General features: G+C 39.4%; 1 protein-coding gene across 1 annotated transcript; it reads left to right on the top strand.

The window, feature by feature from the left end:
• Positions 1–6915: 6915 nt before the first annotated feature.
• LOC121485310 (protein FAM136A-like) lies at positions 6916–7631 on the top strand. The gene has a single exon (XM_041745497.1). It carries the CDS (start codon positions 7293–7295, stop codon positions 7629–7631), a length of 339 nt encoding a protein of 112 aa, XP_041601431.1. The 5' UTR covers positions 6916–7292.
• The last annotated feature ends 5718 nt before the right edge of the window (positions 7632–13349 follow it).

The raw sequence follows: 13349 nt of genomic DNA, 5'->3' as shown, positions 1-13349 counted from the left end.
CCAAATGTTTTCACTGATTATCTTTTTCACTTTACCCTTTCTAAATTTTTACCCTTACGTATACTATTTTTTCCAATTAAAAATCTAAGACTCTTGGGAAACAGGCTTTATGAATGCTAGAACCTCTGGGGGTTGGGGGCTGTTGCTGGACCCTTAAGAAAACCCTCCCCAGATGGGCTCTTTTGGACTGGGACATCTTGCTCTAGCGCCTTCTTGCTTCTTTGAAGGGGCCTTCCTTTTTCTTCTCTACAGACACATATCCCTTTTACTGAGATATTTAATAGAGATGGAAACTAGGTTTGTGATAATCGGGGTGGCAATTTGGAAGAATTGAAGATGCTGCAGGGGGCAGTAGTGTGTAGCTAGAATTAAGAGGGAAGACCGCTGAGAAAGGATATACTTCCTTAACATAGTGGAAATTGGTTTCAAATATAGTTTGTAACAATTGCTCTTATTCTAATTGTGTATTTGAAGAACTAATGCCGGGAGGATCTTCCTTGAATATAAAGTAAACTTTGCAGTTATGTAAAAATCTTTAAGAGAACCTTTTTTTTTTTTCCCTAAGCTTTACTTAAGTAACCTCTACACACTGTGAGGCTGAACTCATGATCCTGAGATCGAGAATTCCATGCTCTTCTGACTGAGCCAGCCAGGCACCCCTCAAATAAGAGAACTCTAGTGAACCGTCTCCAGATCAGAAAATAGGAAAATATTTATTATAAGCTCCTGTATGGATTTATATATCATCTTGATAGCTTTTGTTTTCAGGATTGCTCTTAGTCTCTCACTCTGTACAACATAGCTTATATTTGGTGGGAGAAAAACTATAGTTTTAATTTTAGTTTTCATAAACAGATAACAGTTGTATGTACCAGGCGCCATTTTAAGCACTTGTACTCATTTGATTTACAGTAGCTCAATATGCTATTAGAGACAAAATTGGAGCAAGTGTAAAGTGACTAAGAGAGATACTTCAAGTAAGTGTTCAGACTTACTACCTCTATTGAAGTGTGAAAATCTACTTTGTGTCTAATTTTTCTGAAAACATTCTCATTCAAATTTGATCATGCTTATTCTTCAAAAAGAGCAGGTATCTAAAACCTCCAGTTCTTTAAACCTAGTATTTTATCAAAACCTGGTAGGTAAATAACATTTGAAGACTCCAAGTTGTCATACAATGTATGGCTATTTTACTAAAGAAAATAAAATATAGCAGCTGCCTTTGAAAATGTACCAACCCACTGCAAAGCACAAGAGTATGCAACAAATTATTAGTTAAATGAGACTGCATTCTTTTTTTTATGATTTTATTTATATAAGAGAAAAAGATTGTGCGAGTGGAGGTGGAAGGAAGAGCAGAGGGAGAGGGACAAGCAGACTCCACTGAGCGTGGAGCCCTATGCAGGGCTTCATCCCAAGACCCTGAGAAGATCATGACCTGAGCTGAAATCAAGAGTCCGACGCTCAACGGACTGAGCCGCTCAGGTGCTCCAGGAGAGTGAATTCTTTAGCTTAGCTTTTATCACATCCATTCCTGACTAAATGTAGCCCCAGATTTCCCTACATTTTTTTTTTTTTTTGCAATCTTGACAAATGCCTAAGATGATGAATTAGAGATGTGTACATAGTCATAACAACTGCTTGTGCCTTTGCCCTCTGGTCATGATAGCTGTTTTGAATGTTTGCATGTAGATTTGCTGCAGGGCAAGCTACTGGCTTTTTGTGCCTATTGTTTTTGTGTACAGTGCATTGGCTATATACCCTAAGGTGATTCTTAAGTGGCATCATTCATTTATGACAGAAAAACACCTTAAATAGATGCTGACCAAACCAGGTTCTCATCAATCATAGCAATTCTGGTTTGTTCATTTAAATCTGCACTGCCTTGCTTATCTTAGGATATGCATTTTCAGCTATTCCTGTGTTTATGTGTACCACTAAAGAACAGAAAACATGCTACAAAAAAGAGAAAACAGAATTCCTTCAGTTTGAAAAAGATTATAACCTAGGGCTTGGGACGCCTGGGTGGCTCAGCAGTTGAGCGTCGGCTCAGGGCGTGATTCCGGAGTCCTGGAATGGAGTCCCACATCAGGCTCCCTGTGGGGATCCTGCTTCTCCCTCTGCCTATGTCTCTGTGTCTCTCTCTGTGTCTCTCATGAATAAATAAAATCTTTTATTAAAAACCCACAAAAAACCTAAGGCTTTATACAAGGATCAAAAATGGCAGTCATTCAGTTTTTTAGACATATTTGAAAGTGGTATTTATTTTTTTAATAAAGATTTTATTTATTCATGAGAGACACAGAAAGAGAGGCAGAGACATAGGCAGAGGGAGAAGCAGGCTCTCCACAGGGAGCCCAATGCGGGACTTTATCCCAAGATTCCTAGGATCACAACCTGAGCTGAAGGTAGATGCTCAACCACTGAGCCACCCAGGCGTCCCTGAAAGTAGTATTACATGTGTTCTTTTTAAAAAATATTTTTTATTTTTTAAAGATTTTATTGGTTTATTCATGATAGACATAGAGAGAGAGAGAGAGGCAGAGACACAGACACAGGCAGAGGGAGAAGCAGGCTCCATGCCGGGAGCCCAACACGGGACTCGATCCCGGGACTCTAGGATCACGCCCCGGGCCAAAGGCACATGCCAAACTGCTGAGCCATCCAGGGATCCCCCCCTTACATGTGTTCTTAATGGGACATACTCTGAGGGCAAAAAAGAACAAGTAAACAAATAAATAAAATGTCTTGGATTTATTCTAGTAGTACTATTGGCAATACAATTTTAAAAGTCTTTTATACTGACTATAAACTGAATAATATATTAGAACTGTAGGAGAAAAGAAATAAAAATGTAAAATAAAAAGTTTTGTGGGGGGAAGCTCTCTGATGTTAAATTTGAATCAGAGTTGTTTATATATGTATTTCTTAGAAGCGTACATATAATTTCTCCCAATGCAGGGTGCCCGTATCTTGATATCTAGATCCCTTTCTCCATGAAAGAAAGCATTTCATTTCTTGGAGAAATGGTTATTTTGGGGTCTCAGGCCCAGAAGTATTTTCTGGGCCTGAGAAGTACAAAAGTGAGCCTAGAACACCTTGCAAGAAAGCAAGGAAGTACCCCAAAACTAATAGGATTAGGTCAAAACCTCACAGAATCAATTTTGACTCCTCTGGCCAAATGTGAGTTAAGTTGGGCTGAACTGAATAATGACTGATAGATGATCAAAAAATTTATTGCATTTTTAAAGTTCCTAAGTCTAGAGTGACTCAGAATCAAGGGTCAGGTCCCTGTGCCCCTTGAAGAAGCCATAAAAGAAATCTTGAGGATACTTTGGAAATTTTGAATATGAACTGGGTATTAGATGCTATTGTATTATTGTTAACTTTATTAAGTGTGAAATTTATTTAGGTTACTTAGAAGAATGACTCACTCAGGTATTTAGGGATGAAGTGCCATATACCTGTAATTTATCTTTAAATGGTTCAGCCATGGGGATCCCTGGGTGGCGCAGTGGTTTGGCGCCTGCCTTTGGCCCAGGGCGCGATCCTGGAGACCCGGGATCGAATCCCACGTCAGGCTCCCGGTGCATGGAGCCTGCTTCTCCCTCTGCCTGTATCTCTGCCTCTCTCTCTCTCTCTCTGTGACTATCATAAATAAATAAAAATTTAAAAAAATTAAAAAAAAATGGTTCAGCCAAAAACATTGTATGGAATTTCATAAAATTCATGTGGATGTGTGGATGAATATAGATGTATACATATGTGTATATATGTGCTTTTATGTATATACACACACAGTAGTCACCCCTTATCCACGTTGGGGGGAGGGTATGTTCCAAGACCCCCAGTGGAGGCTTGAAACGGCTAATAGTACCATATCCTATGTATACTGTTTTTTCCTATATATAACATACGTATGATAATTTAATTTATAAATTAGGCACAGTAAGAGATTAACAATAATATATAATAAAATCAGGGCAGCCCGGGTGGCTCAGTGATTTAGCACTGCCTTCAGCCCAGGGCGTGATCCTGGAGACCCAGGATTGATTCCCACCTTGGGCTCCCTGTGTGGAGCCTTCTTCTCCCTCTGCCTGTGTCTCTGCCTCTCTCTCTCTCTCTCTCTCTCTCTCTCTCTCTCTCTCTCGGTCTTTCATGAATAAATAAATAAAATATTTTTAAAAAATAAAAATAAAATCAAACAATTATAACAATACACTGTAATAGGGGCACTTGAATGGTTCAGTTGGGTAAGCATCTGACTCTTGGTTTTGGCTCAGGTCATGATATCAATGTCACGAGATTGAGCCCCATGTCGGGCTCTGTGCTCAGCTCAGTGTGGAATCAGCTTGATACTCTTCTCCCTCTCCCTCTGCTGTACCCCATTGTACTCACACATTTTCTCTCTCTTCTCAAATAAATAAATAATATCTTATAAAAAACCCAAACATTATACCATAATAAAAGTTATCTGACTCTGGTCTCCTTCAAAGTATCTTCTTGTACTGTACTTACCCTTCTTGTGAGGACATGAGATGATAAAATCCCTATGTGATGAGATGGAGTGAGATGAATGATGTGGCATTGTGACATAGTGTTAGGCTTCTATTGACCTTCTGACTATACCTCAGAAGAGGATCATGTGCATGTTGACTAAAGTTGACTGCGGGTAAATGAAACCAAAGACAGTAAACTGCAGATAAGGGGAGATTATGTATGTGTGTATATATACATGTATATGTATAGCTATGTATATGTGTGTATATATACATGCACATGTATAGCTATGTATATATGTTTAAATGTGTGTACATAAATGTATACATATGTAAATGTGTGTGCATATATGTATAAATGTGTATCTGTACATGTATTTATAGTGTATGGATATATATACAGACCTACACATGTGTATACATGTATAAATGTATGTGTGTGTATAGATGAAGAGAAGGAATTAAAATGTGCAGATGTTATGCTAAGGGTCACTGTTGGGGATATATGTGTTCACTGTAGTAATCTTTCAACTTATGTTTCAAATTTTTCAAAATAAAAAGATGGAGAAATGTATTCATAAACTAGCTAGAATAGTTTTAGGTGGTATTTTGTATGTATGTGTTTGGGGACCATTGTGGGGGAAAGCAGCAGGTAGATAATTGAGAAGATCTCTAGGAGCTAGCAGTAGTTTAACAAGCTTAGAAGTAATATGAAAGGTTACAAAAGCATATGTGATTGTCAGAAACAAAAGGCTGTAGAAAGCTGGATGGGTCAAGGTCTAGCAGGAAGATGTGGGCAGTGGAGGCTGAAGCAGTCACAGGAGCTCTTTGAAGGCCAGGAAGGAAAGCATGAGAATAAATTACTTTAACTTCCCCACATGCAGGAGAGGGTCCAATGGGCCTTACCCTCTGATGTGGTGACAGGAGCTTTTTTCATTTTTTGGCCCTACTTGGCTTTCTCATATAAAAGTCTCCAGTGGTAGTCTTAAAATGGTCTTAAACTCAGAGTTAATTGGATTCATCTGCATCACAGCCCCTGAAAATATCCTCTTTATCTGAGTGTTCATGTTGACTATTTGTCTTAGAAAGAACTTAGTTATTGCAGAAACAGCCCGGAACATTCCATACCACTTTTATTGCACAGTGGATAATAGAACAAAAAAAAATTTTTAAGAATACTTACACTAAACAACCTGGGTGGCCTGGGATGGATATACTCAAATGTAAGTAAGAAAAAGGAGACAGTTAATACAACTTCTTTCCAGAAGTCAAAATAAGCCCCAGAGTTTTGCCTCATAAAAACTAGTTTGATATGGTCACATTTAGCCATTTTATTGATACAGTGTCAGCAGCTGAAAAAAAACTATACAATAGAGGCCTCAATGCTCCAAGAACCCATTAGGTGGCAGTGAGAACACAGGCATCTTTTGATGTCTGATTATCCCCTACCACCACCACCACAGCCCCGCCTCTTCCAATAATGGAGACTTAGGAAAGTAACATTGTCAAGCAGCTTTTCAGGGCAGGAGATGGGGGAAAACAACCAAGAAAAAAAAAATGGCTTATAGTATATGTGTGTATATATACATGCACATGTATAGCTATGTATATGTGTGTATATATACATGTATATGTATAGCTATGTATATGTGTGTATATATACATGTATATGTATAGCTATGTATATGTGTGTATATATACATGTATATGTATAGCTATGTATATGTGTGTATATATACATGCACATGTATAGCTATGTATATGTGTGTATATATACATGTATATGTATAGCTATGTATATGTGTGTATATATACATGCACATGTATAGCTATGTATATGTGTGTATATATACATGCACATGTATAGCTATGTATATGTGTGTATATATACATGCACATGTATAGCTATGTATATGTGTGTATATATACATGTATATGTATAGCTATGTATATGTGTGTATATATACATGTATATGTATAGCTATGTATATGTGTGTATATATACATGTATATGTATAGCTATGTATATGTGTGTATATATACATGCACATGTATAGCTATGTATATGAGAAGCATACTCTCCACTGAGCAGGGAGACTGATGTAGGGCTTGATCCCAGGATCTCGGGATCATGACCTGACCAAAGGCAGACACCCAAACAACTGAGCCACCCAGGTGCCCCTCATGAAAGGCTTTTTGTGGTCCTGATTGGTGCCATAGGTTGGGGTTCCTGGGAAAAGGATTCATGTCTCTACAAAGAAGTTTATTGGGTAGTGGCCTTGGGAACATCACCTGTGAGAGTGACAGGAGCAGCGCTGGGCAGAGAGAGGGAGAAGCAGTTGCTGCATAGCTTCAGCCATTCCTAGAAGAGCTTTGGAGGTAGATGGCCCTTCAAAGATCCTCTACTCCTTAAGTGAAGGGGGCCACTACTTTATACCCACCCAACCCCAGATGATAAGCCAATAGATGTGGACTGCCCCTGTGAAGGGAGCTGAAAATAATTCAGCTGAAAACTGTCAGCCACCAACACTCCTTAGTTCTGGGTGAACGAGCATCTGAGTTCTGAAAGGGGAATCTGGGCAGTGTACCACATCATCCACAGTATTGAAGAAGGCATACTTTTTATATGTCACCCCTTCAACTGCCTCTGTTCCAGAAGCTACCTGTATTAGAAACTGTGAAACGGGGGCCAAGCACCAGAGTCCATGTGAGCACTGGTGCGGAGGGGTATAGTACAGGATCTCATGGAGGAGTTGCAGCAGCTCCAGGTGCAGGAGACAGTAGATAGATTCCATGGTGAAGAGTCTGGAGAGAGAGAACATCCGGAAGATGCTGGGCCTCATGTTCTGGTGCAGTGCCAGCTGTTGTGAGGACAAGCAGACGTCCATGCAGCAGGTGCACCAGTGCATTGAGCACTGCCATGCGCCTCTGGCTCAAGCCCAGTTGGAGAAGTTCCAGGTCTGCCTGGCCTGGTGCACCATGCATTGTAATGACAAAGCCAAAGATTCAATAGATGCAGGAAGTAAAGAGCTTCAGGTGAAGTGGCAGCTGGAGACTTCTGTGACCAAATATGTGGATGACCACACGTACCTCATCCCGACCGTGACCAAGAAGACGAAAGAGTCTCTCTAGTCCATTGGGAAATAGAAGTCTTTGCAATGGGCCATCGGTGACAGCAGGAATCTATTTAAAAAGAGAATTGGAAGTTTTGTTCTTTAAAGTGAAATTTATGAAGAAATTAAGGGTAGTATCAAGTTTGAAGCATGTGTCACTTCCCTCTGGACACTGGTTCCTTTGTTTCGACCCTAAAAAGTGAAATAGAGAAAACTGATGCTAAAATTTGGGTGAGAGACAGCACAGGAGAGTTTTTGATATCCTAGGTTTCACATGCTTGTCCTAGCACTAGGGATCTCCCGTATACTAAGCCAGAGCCCTCCAGGGCACCACATTCTTCCTAGTACGCAGGTGCCCAGGTGCCGACAGGCTGGCAGGTTCCTCTAACCTGCCTGTGATCGGGTAGAGTGTGAGCAGAGATGATTCTGTTTGTTGCCAACCTCCTGTTATTGACCAGAAGATCACCAAATCATTTTCTATAAGCTAAAAACACTAATTTGCAAGAGGGAAAAAGGGTTTCTGGCTCTTTGTTTTGCTTGGTTTTTATTTATATACAAGGCCATGAAGTTGATTTAAGATGTGGACCTGAGAGAGGTAGTTTGGATAAGAACTTTGAACACTTCCTTGTATGTGTTTCTGGCCATCAAGATGTGGATATGCATTTCTTGAAATACACATTACATCTTCCAGCTAGGAGACTGGGGGGAGGGGGGGGACATGAGAGGTGATGTTACACTGGGTATGGGAAGCAGACCTTCCCTCTCAGACCTTCCCTCTCACTGGCTGCCCTGATGGGCCCTGAGGGTATCTGCGGCAGAGCCACTGAGCAGTCTTGCAGTAGTAGCACTCTCCTTGAAGGGAAAGAGGGTTTTGATTGCACTCTATACCAGTGTCCAGGGATAAACATGGAAGGAGGAACTTCTTCTTAATTAAGGGAGTTACTAAGTACTGGATTTAGAAAAAACATGGTTTTTATAGAATAGATTGGAATGAAAGCCTAAAATCAGGATTGCTTATTTAGCCCCCTGAAAGAGACTAATCCCTTTGCAATAGGAAGATCAAAGGAGAAAAAAATAAGCAACTCAGGTGAGCTGTGATTCCTTTAAAGCAAAAGAGGGACACCCCCCACACACACACCAAACACACACCCATTACCAAATACTACTGTTGCCTGGGGCCTTGGCAGCAAGCAAGGTTCCTGCCCCAGCTCTAGCACCTTATAATTTTGATTAGGACCTTATTGTCTTTTTACCAGCTTGTTACTTGAAGTGATAATATAGCCTATGGTTGGTGTTTCACGGCTGTGATATATTTTCCTAGTGGTTCAGTTTTAAAAAATAAATAAGGCTTAGTTTTTCCTCAAAAAAAAAAAAAAAAAAAAAAAAACGCACCATGAAACAATGTCACCTTCTCATTTTGTTTCTCTCATATAAAAGCTAATGGAAAAAAATGCCTTGGCACTTCCTGCAGATGATATCATGTTTGTTTTAAATTGATACCTGATTGTGCATGTGTGGGGAGAGAAAGATATTAATATGTAGATGCTATTACATATTTTATGCTGTAGGAGAGCTTGCTTATGCATAAGCATCTCAGATACACAAATTATAAGCATTTCTTCTGTTGAATTTCCCAAAAATTGTTGACACAATTGGTGATTATCAAAAGCCATTAAACATGACTTTTATAAACAGAAAAGCCACTAGGGTAAATTTTTTTTAAAAAATCGAATAATTTATTTTTTCTCTGAAAATAGATTCTTCATAGGTAGAAAATGATGGACTATTATAAAGAAGTTTTAAATTTTTTTAAATTTTAAATTTTTGCATGATTTCATCTTCTTTTGAATTCTGGGACACTGATGCTCTTAATAATTTTTTTCCAATTTCAGCCAAAAAAAATTACTTTCTCCTTCTTCAAGAATTCTCCAAGAATTACTTAACTAATTCTACCCCCTAGATGTGTTTTGGATGTATGCCCTCCTCTCCGTTCTACTGCTGCAGACCAAGCTGCCATCATTGTCTTTTCTAACCTGATGCAGTAGCATAAGAAAGGGGGCTCCTTCCCTAAGATTCATCTTCCACACTTGCCTGCCACATTGATCTTATGGAAACACCAATCTGTGCTTGCCCATACCTACCTCTAAAATCCCAACTTGGGATCCCTGGGTGGCGCAGCGGTTTAGCGCCTGCCTTTGGCCCAGGGCGCGATCCTGGAGACCCGGGATCGAATCCCACGTCGGGCTCCCGGTGCATGGAGCCTGCTTCTCCCTCTGCCTGTGTCTCTGCCTCTCTCTCTCTCTCTCTCTCTCTCTCTCTCTCTCTCTCTCTCTCTCTCTCTGTGTGTGACTATCATAAATAAATAAAAATAAAAAATATATATATAAAAAAAAAATAAATAAATAAAATAAAATAAAATCCCAACTTGTTAGCCCACCATATAAGGCCATTGGTGATATGGTCACAGCTTGCTTCTCATCCTGACCACACACTCCATGTACAAACTTGCCATGCCCTTTAGTGCCATACTGCTTTGCTGCTAGGGTCTGTTCTATGTCACATGCTTTTCCTCAGTTCCCTGCCTGGGAGTATATCTTAAAAGACCCGGTTCTTTAAGGGCATTGGTGACTGCTCACCAGATTTAACTTCAGAGCTTCCTACCTCCCTCTTCTGCTCCCTTCATACTTTTACATCTAGTAAGAGCACCCTAGACTATTAGTGTTTAGAACAGAACTCAAGGCATCATATCCGAGGGGCCAGGTGTGCCTGGCACTAGTAGAATTCCATCTCCTTGAGAACATGGAGGAGGCAAACTTTCAAAAGCAATGAATATTCTATTTGATTTTGGAGAATATTCTAAGGATTTCTTGTAATTAGTGTTAGGATATTTCTCTGACACTGGCACAAGATACTGGTTTCTTCATAAGGCGATTACTATGTGATATAAGGAGTTAACATTTTTGAAGCATTTCTGGGTGGAAAGAACTGTTTATTGATCCTAATTAATGGTGTGTCTCTCCAGGCAGTTGAAGGTGATTTCTACCTTTGTGTCTGTGTTATTTTAAGATTTTATTTATTTATTCATGAGAGACACAGAGAGAGAGGCAGAGACATGGGCAGAGGGAGAAGCAGACTCCCCAAGGGGAGCCCGATGCAGGACTCGATCCTGGGAATCTGGGACCTGAGCTAAAGGCAGACGCTTAACCACTGAGCCACCCAGGTGTCCCTCTACCTTTGTGTTTGCTGATAAGGATATAGATAGGAAAAACAGGACTGTAATAGCTTCATCATGAGCAATTCAGTCAATGTACCTCTGGTTTATTTTTCTTCAGTGTTACTCATTAGCTGCCTAATTTGATGTTTCTCCACAAGCAGAGGGAATTAGAACCAGTTAACCTGACAGTTAATGGAAGAACAAAACTAATGTAACAAACAAAAAAGAAACTATAATTTGTAGGCATATGTGCCATTTGTCTTGTGATTTATGAAGAGAAAATTATTGAACATGGAGCCCATGTTTATTGATTCTCTTTTGCTATGACTTGTAAAGTGCCCTGGGTTAAGTCACTTGATCTTTTTCTGTCCCAACTGAAAAAAAAAAAAAATGAGGATAACATATTTCCCCATAGCCCATAGCCTCATAAGACAAACAAGTAAATGTGAATATAATAACTGTATCTAACAGTTTGTGAACCCAGATTAAATGGTCTTGGGTCTTTTTTGGTTTTAACTGAATTTCTGTTTGGTCTGATTTGGCTTTTCCTTTGCGTTATTCTCAGACCTCTATTTTATGATCAAAAGAAGACATGTCAACATGCTTTGACTGGCATGTGGAAGAGTACTCTGAATCTGGGAACTATAGTTCTAGCATGCATTCTGCCTCTCACTAGCTGGAGACCTGCAGCAGAGAGACCTTAACTTGGGATGGCCTCTCTTGCCTTATCTGTTTCCTTGCAGCCCTGAGACTTTGTGATTCTTAGGTTTACAGAAGCCAAGAAAGTTGACATATGGTCTTCCCTGATTAATCTAGTCCATAGACAATTAACTCGATCCTATCTCCATCTCTCCTTCCTCTGAGTTCTAAGGAAGTACAATAGGGTTACACAGTCTAACCTGTATTAGTCCTCTCATGGTAAGCTTTAGTAAAGCAAGGTTCTGTGTATGAAATCCTACCTCATCCTCTCCCCCTGCCCCACCCCACCTACTCCTAGATCTAGGCATTTGTTGTGGACTCAATGCATGTCAGCTATAGGAGGAACCTCAGGGATTCCACAGTTTATCTCTTCAAAGTTGACTTCTCCTTTTACTTTACAGAGAAAAGAAAGGTCACTTGGCAAGAATTTCCTTTGATAACTTCCCCCTACAGCACACACACCTAAAAACTAAATTGGTTCATTTTGAAAAGATTGAAAAAATATAACTGTTAAAATATAAGTCATGTGTTCAACCAAAAGCATCATTTAAAAAATTAAAGACACAAGAAGATACTTGCACTAAAGAATCAGTAACCAGAATTCAAAAAACAAAAAACACCCTATATATATCATTAAGAAAACAGCCTAATGGAAAAGTGAAAATAATGAGGAGAAGGAAAAGGAAAGGATATGAACAAATAATTTACAAAAGGAAGAACTCCAAATGACCAATAAACATATGAGAAATACTCAGACTTATGCATAATCAGGGATATGGCAACAAAAACTATAAGCCAGTAAATGGGGAAAAATTTAGAAGTCTGTAAAAAAAACCTCCAGGAAATGGTAATACTCATGCATGGATGATGGCAGTACACGTTACTATATCCATGTGGAGAGCAAGTTGGCAACATCTAGTAAGTAGAAGGTGGGCACCCCTCACAAACCAGCAATTCCACTCCAAGAGAAACTCTAGATATGTAATAAGGAGACACATAAAATTTATTGCAGCTTTGTTTTTTTTTAATTTTTTTTTTGTAGCTTTGGTTTTAAAAACACAAACCTTAAAAACAATAAACCTGTATGTTCACCAACCGAGAAATGGAGGGAAGAAATGTGGGACATTTTAGTCAGTGGATGAATAAATATTCATGAAATTAATGAAAGCAAACTAGAGATACATGTATCAATGTGGATAACTCTCAATATGGGTAAATGTTCAGCAAAAATAAATTATGTATAGTATGTATAGTACGAGACCACTGATACAAATTTTAAAGTCATGCAAAAATACATTGTGTATGGGAACACATGTAGAGTAAAAGTATAAGACCATGCATGCGAGTGAAAACAACTAAATTCAGGATGGTGATTGTATCAGAAAGAAGAAGGGGCATTGGGACCAGAGAGTAGTATGCAAGAGGCTTTCCACTTGCATACATTAAATATCTGTAATATTTAATATATAAAGTTTAATATGTATATTTATTTAAAATATTTAAGTTCACACAAGGCCTTCTTTGTAAACCTTGGGAAGATGTACACAACACCTCAGAGGCATGACTTGGATACTACTACATTAAGAAAATGGACAGCCCGTGGGGCTCAGTGGTTTGGTGCCTGCCTTCGGCCTGGGGCGTGATCCTGGGGATCTGGGATCGAGTCCCACATTGGGGTTCCCTGCATGGAGCCTGCTTCTCACTCTGCCTGTGTTTCTGCCTCTCTGTGTGTGTGTGTGTGTGTGTGTCTCATGAATAAATAAATTAAATCTTTAAAAAAAAAAGAAAAAGAAAATGTGCCAACACAGCCCCATATCAGGGTTT

The sequence above is a fragment of the Vulpes lagopus genome, chromosome 2 (assembly GCF_018345385.1).
Source record: "Vulpes lagopus strain Blue_001 chromosome 2, ASM1834538v1, whole genome shotgun sequence".
Classification (NCBI taxonomy): Eukaryota; Metazoa; Chordata; class Mammalia; order Carnivora; family Canidae; genus Vulpes; species Vulpes lagopus.
The sequence above is the reverse complement of the archived record's forward strand: the minus strand, read 5'-3'. Positions and strand labels throughout refer to the sequence as shown.